Source organism: Zea mays, chromosome 8, assembly GCF_902167145.1.
Source record: "Zea mays cultivar B73 chromosome 8, Zm-B73-REFERENCE-NAM-5.0, whole genome shotgun sequence".
Lineage (NCBI taxonomy): Eukaryota > Viridiplantae > Streptophyta > Magnoliopsida > Poales > Poaceae > Zea > Zea mays.
In genome coordinates, this window is record NC_050103.1 from 154,506,239 (window position 1) to 154,519,387 (window position 13,149).

Below are 13,149 nucleotides of genomic sequence, written 5' to 3' on the forward strand. Positions count from 1 at the left end.
GCAGGAGCCTATAAACGATTATTTCATCTATTCTAAATTGAGATTTCCTCCCTTATCTCCTTGTCTCCTGTAGCAGCATCCTCTACGTTTCTCCGTTCTATGTATAAAGATTCTCTTTCCTCTCCACGACGTTCTTAAGAAAGAAAAATAAATATATTGTCAAGGAAGAAGATCTAGAATATATCCAAATTCAATATTTATATAAAATATAATCCTTTCTTTTAAATCTTCTTTTGTTGTTATTCTTACCGAATCATGATAAATTTGCGGACGAATATTTACTCTTTGAATCTTATCAAATAAAACATTTTTTTTTTGTTTGTTCTACCATCCCACTTAGGGCTAGAAACGAACTGAGCTCAGCGAACCAATGAACCAAGCTCTATTCGCCTGGTCGTATTATGAGCTAGAAAATGAGGCTCGGCTCGATGGTGGCTCGCGAGGCTACACAATAAATCACATTTATAACATAAATGATTTGTTTTTATTATATATAAATAAAAAGCATGTACCAATAATTTAGCAACATATTTTGTACTACATCTAGCATGGAGTCCATAAAAATAAAGAAATAAATCCACAATACAATAATCTAATAGTGTAATGATATAACATAATATCAACGAGGCTGACTCGCGAGCCTAACCGAGCTGGCTCGGCTCGCTGCTCCAACGAGCCACAACAGTAGATTCGACTCGAGCTTGTTCAGGCTCGCAAGCCTCGTAGAGACGTATCGAGCCTTACCGAGACCAAGCTGGCTCATCGAGTTCAAGTATTTTTTCCAGGCGTAATTCCACCCTATAATAGAGAACACGGCTGAAGATAGTCTTATATAAGGTATAAGAGGGGTTCTAGTACATCCTCGAGAGAAAAGCATAGTTCATGATTGTGCAATTTCGTAATCGTTGTGCTTTGCCACGTCCTACGTTCCATCTCTTTTACTTTTGTCCTACTATATTGGCTTACTACAATCTGGGATCACATTCACGTTACCGTTGGTGTTGAAGGGTCAAAACAGCAACCTCCATGGCATATTGCGGAAACGGAACGAGATGGTACATTATGGGAATGAGAACGAAAACGATCCAGTATTTTCTCCTAACCTTCATGTTAGTATGTTACAACCGTATAGGATACTCCCTCTTGTCTTATATATCCACAAGTTTGTGGTTCATAATTGAAAAATGTTGATGAAAAAAATGTTGACTTTGCACACGCTATTGATCTTTAATATATATATATATATATATATATATATATATATATATATATATATATATATATATATATATATATATATATATATATATATATTTATGCTGGCTTTTAAATTTGTGAAGTTGTGATTTATAGTGTTCTAAACTCTTAATATTGTAGTTTGATGAGTGACTATACAATATTGCATATTCCGGCCAAAGTTTTTGGTTACCGTCCGTTTTTGTTGCATATCCGATCGTTTTAATTTGTTTTCGTGTAATCGTATATCTCGCAACCGTTTCAGTTTTCGTCTATACTGCTCTCGCTTCGTTTTTGTAAAAAAATATGGTAACGGAAATGGGAGATGGGTTTTTTCGATCGTTTTCATCCGTTTTCATCCCTAGATACAGGGGACTGGCCACCCGGTCCATGGCCCGGGACGTGATTTGTAAATCTCTATATAACTTTATTACATTTAGATCAAAATATATTAAAACTGTAGTAGATTAAATATATCGGTCTAGTGCGTGATCAGATCCTAGATCTTCCGGATATAGACAACACGGCTCGAGATATAGTCTTATAAGGGATAGAAGGGGATTCCAGTACATCCTCGAAGTATACAAGAGAAAAGCATAGTTCATGATTGTGCAATTTCGTAATCGTTGTGCTTTGCCACGTCCTACGTTCTACCTCTTTTTTTCTATTTTTTTGTCCTACTATATACTGGCTTATTACAATCTGAAATAATCACATCACGTTCCCGTTGGTGTTAAAGGATCAAAACAGCAAGCGTCCACGCTTATAGGAGCTGAGTGCATGTAACTGCATATATAAGACAAATTGTTTATTGTATTGCCTTTTTTTTTGTTTTTTTGCCTAGCGTAAATCCTAACGGCAACAGCAGCTGAACTTGGCGTGATCACATGTACGACGTGGCGCGCGGCAGTGCATCGGCGGGATCGAGATCACGGCTCAGTAGCCGCAGGTACTCATCGAGGTCGAGGGTTTTCTGGAGCTCCTCGTCTGGCCGGTCGACGATCTTGTACTTCTCCATTAACCGATCCCTATTCCTCATCCACCAGGAGAACGCTGAGTCGTCCGTTCCCAGTCCGACCGCGTCGGGATCGTCGGCCACAGTAGTAGATGAGTTGTCATCATCAGCGAGCCCGCGGCTCTGGGCGCTGTCTCTGTCTTCGTCGTTGTCGGGTGTGGGCGTGCCTGCCTCTGCGTCGTCGGCCGGAGGGTCGCGGCGCCGGCGTGCCGAACTGGCCGGATTCTTGTCGTCCGCGGCGGCCTTCCTCTCCTTGCGCCCGGACGCCGCCGCCGGCGAGGCGCGCGCACGCGGACTGAAGTAGACCTTGCAGAGGACCACATCGTCGGCGTCGGCGCCGTCGAGGCTGAGCTCCACCATCAGCCACCCCGACCGGACGCGCCGCCCTTTCACCTTCGTCATGAACGAGAATGCCTGGCGGTGCCCTACTAGGAGCCGGCCGGGCCCCTCCACCACGGGCTTCGCGCCGGCCTCGGAGTGCCAGCACCCTTCCCCGGTGTGCACCTTGCGCGCCTTGCGCTGCCCGTCGCTCTTCTTTGCCCTCACGGCGCAGAAGAAGTACCACGCCCTGTCGCCGTTGCTCGCGAGCACCGGAGCGAGCCTGCCCGTGAGCTCGCCGGGGCCAGCGGAGTAGACGTCCACGTCATGGACGAACGACGCGCACGGCGTGTCGCTGTCGTCAGAGACGACGACGCGGGGGCGGAGGAAGGACGTGATGAGCTCTGCCTCGGATGGATGGGTCTCCATGTTGTGCTGCAGCCGTGAGCCTAGGCCCAGCCGTGTCTTGGAACGGGTCGTCGCGACCATTGGCACGATGGAGAATGCGATTATGCGAGCATAAACAGAATCGATACGAGGATAGTTTCGCCGCCGTCTCGACGTCTTATTATATACGATGGCTGCTGTGCGAAGGCCGAAACCGACTCGAACCGTTCGGCAACACAATTCCAAAGTCCGAACTCCGTTTGCGCGGCCGGCTGCCGATCGTCATGGTTGAGGGCGCAGTGGGCCGGGCCGAAACCAAATGCAACCCCTGTTTTGGCGATTTTCAGTGCTGGATCTAGGATTCAAGTTTAGAGAGTTTTTTTTTTCAAAGTGTATCGATACTGAGGTCCGGATTTGACATTTTTTTTAAAAAAAAATAGCTTTGGCTTTAGCTTGACCGTCCAGACAGTTTTTTTTAAGGAACCAAAGCCATTATAAAAAACATTTTGCAAAATGGTTTCTATAATGTTTTTCAAAAGAAACGCCGTCTAATTACTTTTTTAGATATTCAAGATTAATATAACCAATCTCATATATATATATATATATATATATATATATATATATTCAATTCATACAAACAATGTAGATGCAATCCTACTCAGAAAAAAAAACACAACATCTATTATAGACATACATGTATATAAGAGCATCTTCAAGAGACTAGCCAAATAACTCGTCAGACCAATTATTCGCTATTTAACAGAAAAACTCTCCGACAGACTAGCCATCCAACTCGCCAAGCCACCCAGCTCTCCAAAATGGCCTCCTCTGTAGCCAAATTTGGCTAGCCACTCTCGCTAGTTGAACTAACTTGTCCGTTGGAGAGTCTGTTGAAATGATATGCTATAAATAGAGTATAATCTTTATGAAGAGGTAAATAGAGAGTCAAATAAAAAATAAAAAATAGAGTCCCTTGGAGATGCTCTAAAAGTCACAACGATTTGGAAAAGAATTATTGCCCTAGCAATATCATCTCGAAAAATCTATCTATGACCCGACCATTGGATTGTGTTGTTAATGTATTTTGAGAATACCGATATCTTGCATACCTTTCTGAAATAGTTGGCACTTAATCATGATTTGGATCACACTTTACAAAATCCTTATCTAAAGCATGGTCCTCACGAATGTTGTTATGCAAACTTATAGTAACTGCAACGACTATCTTTTGCGCTTCGATTTTGTAGGATGATGTTTTAAGAAAAAAATACTCCACTTTATTTTCCATACTCTGAATGCATGCTCCACAACATAACGGATACTTGAATGAAAATGGTTAAAGTGCTCTTGCTCACTATTTGGAGCAGGTTCTCTCCTTCAATCGGGTACATGATACCTTTGACCCTTATATGGAGCCAAGTATCTAGGATGAGTTGGATATCCAACATCGACACAATAATATTTTCCTACATTTCATAATAACAACAGTATATATTTTTAGTACAAATGTTAATAAATCCCACAATATTATAGCATACCTGTAGGATGGTGTGGAAAATTATCCATACCATTCCTTAATGCACGGAAGAGAACATTGGTGTCGTGCATAGACACTGGCGGCCATATGGAGGCATAAGTAAATCACATGTCAAAATCAACAACAACCAGAACATTTTGAGTTGCATTGCCACTTCTACCAATGTATCTAATAACATATTCTAGTGAATGTGTCACATTAATGTGGGATTCATCAAGAGCTCCAATGCAATATTTAAAATGAGGCATCATTCTTCGATCACCAAAAATTATACTGTGTCGTGGAGAAATTTGGATCAATAGGTCTAATATAGTCCTTGCACGTAGACACCACACAGTGCAAGACTTCACAAAAGCTTTCTGCTAATCGTCTATCCAAAATGTTTGAATATATTGATTAAAGCACTATTTGACCAACCATGCCCACAAGTAACAAGAAACATGGTTAGCGACCCCACAAAATTTATATTAATAGATTATTTAAGACCATATGTACTCTCTAGAAAATCATGCAAACTATAAAAGAGTGAAGCATTCATTCGAAACATGTTATGATTGGCTCCATGGTGTCCATTAGTCAACAATATCCACTTTGTCTAAATGTCCTAACTTCATTTTTTCATGATACTTTAAATAATAGTTGGAAGCAATAAGAGATGCACATAGTAGATTGCTTTGCGTACATCTTACAAAAGAATAACTTGAGCAATAACATTTTCATCATCAGAGTCACTGTCTGTCGTACTTTAGTGAGAGGTCACATTCCATGCAAGCCTAGTGATAGAGAATGATCAGCTCCAAAATTATTTAATGCAACATATTTGGGATCAACACCACAAAAATTAGATTGTATGCTTATGAGTTATGTATTTTTTATCTTTTTAAGTAATGTTAGTTTTATTTTTAATGCATTGAATAATTTTTAGTTTAACTGAATCTTTGTATCGTGTAATTTTCTTTAAGTATTGTATATTTTATTTTCTTTATAAGCTAAATATTATTGATTGATTTAATTAAGTGTTCAATTATTATTTTTAATATAACCTCATATTTCCTTTATAAAAATATATAAAATAAAAGCTAACATGGTGCTAACACTAGTAAATTGTTGAGGTAAATATAAAAGAAGCTCTATAGAGGCGACACGAGGCAGAGGAAGGATGTGATGAGCTCTGCCTAGGGGTGGGCGTTCGGGTTACCCGAAATTTTCGGGTCGGGTAATTCGGGTTTTTAAAATTTCGGGTTTTGAAAATCGATACCCGAAATTACAACGGGTTTTTCAATACTCGAAATTTCGGGTACCCGAAATTTCGGGTTCGGGTTCGGGTATTCCCGAACTACCCGAACTATTGTGTTGGCTTCATAAAAACACATACACTCTATTAAATTAGTATAAAAATATAGTTTGAATAATGATATACATGGACATATAAAACACAAGCAATCTACAATCACAAGTTATGCACACTTACACATAATTATAGATGTACAAATTAATAAATAAGCATGACATGAGTACATGACACATGAAAGTTCGGGTAATTCGGGTACCCGATTGTGATACCCGAATTACCCGAAATAATTTCGGGTTTTGCAAGTTGCTACCCGAAATTCCCGAACAAAATTCGGGTTTCGGGTATTTCGGGTTCGGGTTCGGGTATTTCGGGTTCGGGTTTCGGGTTACGGGTTTTTTGCCCAGCCCTAGCTCTGCCTCAGATGGGTGGGGGTGAGTCGCCATGTTGGGCCATAGCCGTGAGCCTAGGCGCGACACTGTCTTGTAACGGGTCACGACCATGGCCACAATAGAATCGATCTGAGGATAGCTTCGCCGCCATCTCAACGTCTTTATATCGAATGGAATATGAATATGATGGTTGCTGTGCGAAAGGCCGAAACTGGCTCGAACCCTTCTTTTATGACACTGAAGGAAACACAATTTTGAACTCGGTCTCATTTGCGCGACCGGCTCCCAAGCATGTATGGTTGCCTTGAGGGCGCAGTGGACCGGGCTGAAACCAAATGCAACCCCTGTGTACCCAATTACCCACAAAAATAGGAAGTGCAGTTCAGAAGCTGTACCTAAATATAATAATTTTACAATGCCTCTACATTGTGATGCCACACAATGATATTTGATGTATTGGTTGAGGTAGGCCATTCCCTATCAGACTCTCCCCATAAAAAATACTAATAAAAAGTAAACATATGATCCACGTACCAGATATTAAAATGATAAGGATAAATATTACACTTTATCTTAGCTAAAAAGCAAAAAGCATGAGTTGAAAAGGAGCCTAACTCCTTTTTATAGCTCGTTCTCTTTTAGCTAGCAGGGTGGTACTATGTGGAAGCTTTGCGCTACGTGCGACTTCCTGTCGTGTTGGACTTAAATGGTTGCTTACGACCCATCTGTGGTGGGTCCATTAGTAGGCGAGAAGCGACATAGAGGTACAGATCTATACGATTCACACGTGATGCATGACACATGAAACTGGTGCTTTAAAAAGTAGAGATATATATCTTAGCTTGAAAAACCTAAATCATGTTAAATCTGAAATATCCTAGTTCTGAAAAGACTGAAAACATGTATCTCGATGCATCTTACATTTGACAACTGATAATATACCAACATATTCCATCAATAGCGCATCAAAACAAGATTTAATTGCAGAGGTTTGGTGATTCTCTCCTATACTGATGTCTGTCGTGATAGTTGTACCATTCATGGATGCACCCACACCGAAACATGAGCCTACTAGCGTCCCCCATGCTGAAGGACAATAGCCGAGCACAAGTACCGCAAGAACCCAACGGCGCTGCCGCCACTCCGGACGAGGCGAACGTTAACCCAACAGCATTCCCGACGAAGAGTCCTGCCGTTGGCTACGGTGACCTCCTTCTTTCGTGGCGGCTCGACGGTTAGTTGTCGTCCGCCGTCTGCCCAGACCACCGGCGGATGGTGCTGACGCAAAAGGAGTCGCCCAACTATAAGAATGGAAGTGCGCCAAGAGGCTGCTCTTGGAGATGCCCCAGGGCTAGGCCATCACCGACTCCCTGGAGAAGCTGGAGGAGGGCCTGTTGGCGCGTGGGCGGTTCGGGTCCGGGCACCTGCTAGGCACCGTTTCCGGCGTGGTGACGCAGAGCGTTCGCGAGGAGCCGGAGGTCCTGGTGGCCGAGGGCGACATGGAGGAGCGCGACGTCACAGAGCTCTTCCGCGTTGTCAGTGTCACTACCATAGCTGTGCCAGTGGATGACCATCTAGATATATGCCGGACGATGAACAGGACAAGTCCAAGACTGACGTACATGGTAAAAGAGAAAGGCATGCGAATAGCCGCTTCGTAGGCCGGAATGGTTGTAATTGGGCTGTTGTGGGCCGAATACTTGTATCCGGGGTGGATGGTGTGTGTCGAGTAGAGATATTTTAATACCTCTCTTGTCGTGGAGAAGGGTTATGCATTAAGAGAACTATGAACTCTTGAACCTTCCTCTCTCGTCTTCTCCCTTCATCGTCTTTAATTCCTAATCTGTAGTTCCAGATCCTTGTGTCCTACTACGGTAGCTCACATCTGGTATTTGTCTTTGGCATCTCCTTCCATGGCGTTTGCTCTGATTGACGCTAATCTTACGTTGGCTCTCGAGACACATTCCTGAGCGCTATTATCCGTATTGGATAAGCATCTCTTGGGGATTGATTCTAAGTGGGAATCTCGCATCGGCGCGCTTGAATCCATGGTCACCGACTCGGTGCGTCATCTCGATGCGTTGTCGGCGGACGTTCGCGCAGATCTGGTGGCTCACCAGGCCACCGTCGATGAGGTGGTGGATGATTGACTCCGCTGCTACGATGCCTCCACCAACACGTGGATCTCTGTTCCCGAATCAACAACTCAGGTGTTCGACAGTTCGAGCGCTTGCGTCCACCCATCAATTCCACGATTGAAAGGCTCCAGTCCTCTGTCGAGTCGGAATTCAGCGCTCATGGTTACCAATGAGTGGCCTGAAGATTTGATCGCCATGAATAGTGCATGTGTCACGAGGCCAGTAAGTCACTGCTCGCACAGTATGGTGAAGATTTGATCGTCGTCAAGAGATCTAAGGATGGTGCATCCGCAGCAGCTACAACCGAGCTCGGTGCCATGGATTTTGGCGCCGAGTTCGGCCACATCAGCGCTAGCGAGGCTAATACCTCGGCGTATGGCCTGTGGCGCCGAGCAGTGTTACTTCAGCGCCTCGGCCTATAGCGCCGAGCAAAGAGTCTAAAAACGAGAATAGTTTTTTCAAAAGTCTAAACATGATTTTTTTTCAAAAAAGGGCTAAAATACAAAAATTCGGTGGTCATGCCGCCAGGTTTGCTAGTCTATATATGAACGCTTTGGGCGAGAGCACCATGAATTGGTGATTTGTAAATTGTTCCACATTAGACAAAACTTCTCTGTTCAAGACTATGTTGATTGATTTGTGAGCTTGTGGATTTCCTTGTTACTTATTTTTTTGAAACGAACCGGCAGAAGATTTGCCCGTTATATTAAAAAGAGATGAGCCCAAAGTGGCGAGGATTAAAATACAAAGACACTCCACAAAAGCATGACCAAGCCGAAAAACACAAACACACAAGACTAATCTGAAAGAAGACTAGGAGAAAAACCAAGCTGAAACACACAAAACTAAAGAGATGCTAGGAGATTAGCCAGCTGGTTGGCTCCTGCACGTATCCAGGCTGATGCCTCAGATATAATAGATGCGAGAATCTGAGCACATGTGGAGGATTTGTAGTCGAAAATCCTAGCATTTCTCTCACGCCAGACGGTCCAATTCACTAGAATTAAGAGGCTTCTCAAGCCCTTCCTTGTTACTTATGAACACATTGCTGATCCGCTATTTTATACTATGAAATTCATTGATGGCTTGCGTTACGATATTAAACCAGTCATATTGGTTCAACGCCCAACATTCTGGATACTGCCATGGCTTTGTTGCAGGAGGCCGAGTCATCAAGACGCGATCCTGTTCGTGGGGAGGGATCAAGTAATTCACGACCACTGTTGAAGCATTCATCTGCTATACCTTAACGGTGGGATAGAACCAGTCAAGCCCACCTTTCACTACAAGAAAAAAGGCAAAGAGTGTCAGCCAAAAACCCACACTTTTACTGAAATAAGCCAACACTCTTAGTAACACTCTAAAATGGACGCTCTTATTCGTATAGAAGTGTGGGGACCGACACTCTTAAGTTAAGAGTGTCGGTTCAACACGCAACCGACACTCTTATGTTAAGAGTGTCGGCCAGTGACGTGGCAGACACTCTTACTGCGCGTGCAGTCACCAACCTACCTGGGCGCATATAAGAATGTGGGGGCCAACACTCTTACTAACTAAATTTTTTTAATACCCAGTTTTATTTTTCTCCCTCCCCAGATGGGAAGCCTCCATAACAGCACAATACAAGCACAACATTCAATATATCACAACACAAGCACCATATTCAATATATCATAACACAAGCACCATATTCAATATTCATACAAGTTCAAGTCCATAAGAAAGAAGTTCAAATCTATCTAATGATACTAATAATGTACCATCCGCCGTGGTGGATTCATGCTCCTAATCGAGGGTTACGACCCGTTGCCGCTTGCAGGCAGCGACCACAATGGCCTTAGCAGCCATGAGGGCCACAACCAGGGTGTAGTTGGCAGCCGCAACGTCAGAGTGTGGAAGAGCAGCCGACGGAGGTATGAAGGACAGTGAGGGCAAGAACGAGATGTTGGGGACGATGGGAGCCACGCTCGGGCCCAAGCAATCAAGCATACTCATTTTGTGCATATATCAAAAGTGGCAAGACATGAATGTTTAGCATTCAGAGTAATTAACTGACAATCAACAATATTCACCAAACTATTACAATTAATAATAAACTAAAACTAATTCTTGGGAAGCAGAAGTGCTTCTATTTTCAATAAAATAACTATAAAGACAACATGTTAGGTGGCACTTACGAATAAACCATCTTCTGCACAGCTAGATCTTCCATCATCTTCTCAATTGTCTCAACAGATAGCATAGGTCCTGATTGACTTATAGAAGAATCAGTTGAGGAATCTATTCAGATCAACCATGAAAACTAGATAAAAGGTACACTACCAAATCATTTTATAAGAAGACACTGAGACAGAAATAGAGATCCGCAATGTGTATGTTCAATTGCTTACTGGATTCAGTTGGCCCACGAGCAGCATCTTCATTCAGCTTAAAAGTCGCTCCATTTGTGGGAGCCTTTGAGAATTATAGAAATTAGAGTATTAAATTAATAGTGGATTTTTCAGGAAGCTTACTACCTAGCTTTGTAACATAACTTACCTTTTCCTCAGTATCCTCCTTACTTTCACTTTCTGTACTATCATGTTTTACATCTACCATCTCCAGTGAAGATTGGAGGTCCTTTTGTTGCAAATCTTCGGGAGAAACATCAACAAATGCTGCATACATTTAATTATGGTTGCCAGAATGAGCAGCAGATATATGAAGCAAAAGCAAATGAATATCAACATTAAGAAAAAGCCGCATCACCAATTAGCCCGTTTCATTTATTAGTATAAATGCACAACAATGGTAACTTACAATTGAGCATGCCACTGCAAACTGAATGTCCCAACCTTCCATTCAAGGATAGTTAAAGAAAATCTACAAGACTAAATGCCATACCCAGCACGTTGTTGTTGCTTTCAAGCAGCGCAAAAGTGCCATAAGCTCAATAATCTAGACGTTTTTTTAATTTTGACTGTTAACAGTTATCAAAATATTTAGTTATGAAACATAAAAATCATATGTGTAAATATGTCTTGAAATGTACCTTCAATCTTTCATAAAATCATATTTATCGTACTATAACTATATTCTAATGACCATCAATAGTATTCAAAATAATTAATTAAGAAACAAAAAATGTGTGTGCATAAATTAAGAAGAAAACACTGCTCATAATTTAAATAGATCAGCAGCAAAACCCTCAGAAATGGACTGATAAAGTATAGAGATAATGGAAGACTAAAGAAGCATAGCACAGAAAGGCTAACACAAAGACCTCCTGCTATTAGGAGTGACCATGCGCTTTACAGGGATACATACCGTTTGACAGCATAAAAAACAGAGGATAGCTGTGAGCTCACCTTTAGCATGGAAGAAACCTGATACATCAAACCACCAAGTATTTAAGTTACAAGTGAAAGATATACATAAAAGCATGGCATAGCATTATAGGCAATGGGATTCACACCGTGGTAAACGCCACAGACAATGCTACACCAACTCCAATCCAGAAAACAGGCGAACCACTGCAGAGATTATATGCTAAGTTAGCATTCAAAGGTAAACTTAATGACAGCAGACAGAAAAACAAGAGGGAGAACTCACATGTATGATGATTGGGGAGGCATGGGAGGTAGGGTGCCAGTTTCAGTAGACATATTATCGTTGCCAGTCGAAGATGACATGCTTGCAAAGCCTTTTGCTCTCAATTCCTTGAAAACTGTGGTAATAAGAATTTTATTTACTTATGTCATAATAAAATACTAACGAATAAAAATAGGAATAACATACTTTGACAAAATATTCTCAACTCTACTCGGGTAAGCTAATCGTTCCTTGCTCGGTTCTGAACTACACGGGCGAGGGCGCGCGGCGAAGCGCACCGAGGGGGCGAGGGCGGCGCGTGGTGGCGTGAGGCTGAGGAGGCGAGGGCGTGCAGCCGAGGGGACGCGGCTGAGGGGCGAGGGCGGCGCATGGCCGAGGAGGACGGGCGCGTGGCCGAGGAGGCGAGGGCGGCGCGTGGCCGAGGAGGACGGGCGCGCGCGCGGCGGCGCGTGGTGGCGCGAGGACGACGGGCGCGTGGCCGAGGAGGCGAGGGTGGCACGTGGCCGAGGAGGACGGGCGCGCGCGCGGCGGCGCGTGGCCGCGCGAGGACGACGGGCGCGTGGCCGAGGAGGCAAGGGCGGGGCGGCACGGCGGCGCGAGGAGCCGGTGGACCACCAAAGGAGAGCGGCTGGCGGCGGACGAGGGAAGCAGACGAGGCAAAACAGAGAGCGGCGACTGGGCAGGTAGGCGGTTTAGGGTAAAGTGAATATGAGTGTCGCGTGTCGGTATAGTAAAAAGCTCACACTTTTAATTTAAGAGTGTCGGTTTTCGTGGGACCCCGACACACTTAAATTAAGAGTGTCGGTACAGTAAAATTCACACTTTTATCTATATTAAGAGTGTCGAGGCCGACACTCTTAAACTTACCGACACTTCTTCGACGTTTTCTTGTAGTGTTTACCCCTACTACTTCGTCTACTGACAGCAAGGTTGCCTCGCTTCGTGCCTACCGACGCGCAATAGGTCTCTGTCCGTTTTGTGCAGACAAATGGGTCAAATGTCACAAATGTGCTCCTACTATTCGGTTCTATTAGTGAAAAAGAAATATATCACATAACGTTTTTGCGTGGACTATAGACACTAATGCTCTCACTATGAATTGAAGTCCAAATATCCTGTGCCCATTATTGATGAATTGTTAGATGAATTGTCAGGGGCCGCTTGATTTTCTATATTGGACATGCGTGCTGGATTCCATCAAATTTTGCTTCAAGCCGGTGAGGAGCATAAGAAGGCATTCC

At 43.3% G+C, this 13,149-nt stretch overlaps 1 protein-coding gene, 1 long non-coding RNA gene and 1 pseudogene across 2 annotated transcripts; all 3 read right to left on the reverse strand.

Moving 5' to 3' along the window:
* Positions 1–1,990: 1,990 nt before the first annotated feature.
* Positions 1,991–3,058, reverse strand: LOC103637404 (uncharacterized). Its single transcript, XM_008659605.2, has one exon. The coding sequence runs from the start codon at positions 3,056–3,058 to the stop codon at positions 2,120–2,122; it is 939 nt and encodes a 312-aa protein (XP_008657827.1). The 3' UTR covers positions 1,991–2,119.
* A 3,576-nt stretch (positions 3,059–6,634) lies between these two features.
* LOC111590079 (uncharacterized) lies at positions 6,635–6,777 on the reverse strand (annotated as a pseudogene).
* Positions 6,778–11,634: 4,857 nt separating this feature from the next.
* On the reverse strand, positions 11,635–11,948 carry LOC103636171 (uncharacterized). Its single transcript, XR_557827.2, has 3 exons — positions 11,909–11,948; positions 11,772–11,829; positions 11,635–11,682 (listed from the first exon to the last, which is right to left on the reverse strand). It is a non-coding gene; the product is annotated as an uncharacterized lncRNA (long non-coding RNA).
* Between the last annotated feature and the right edge of the window lie 1,201 nt (positions 11,949–13,149).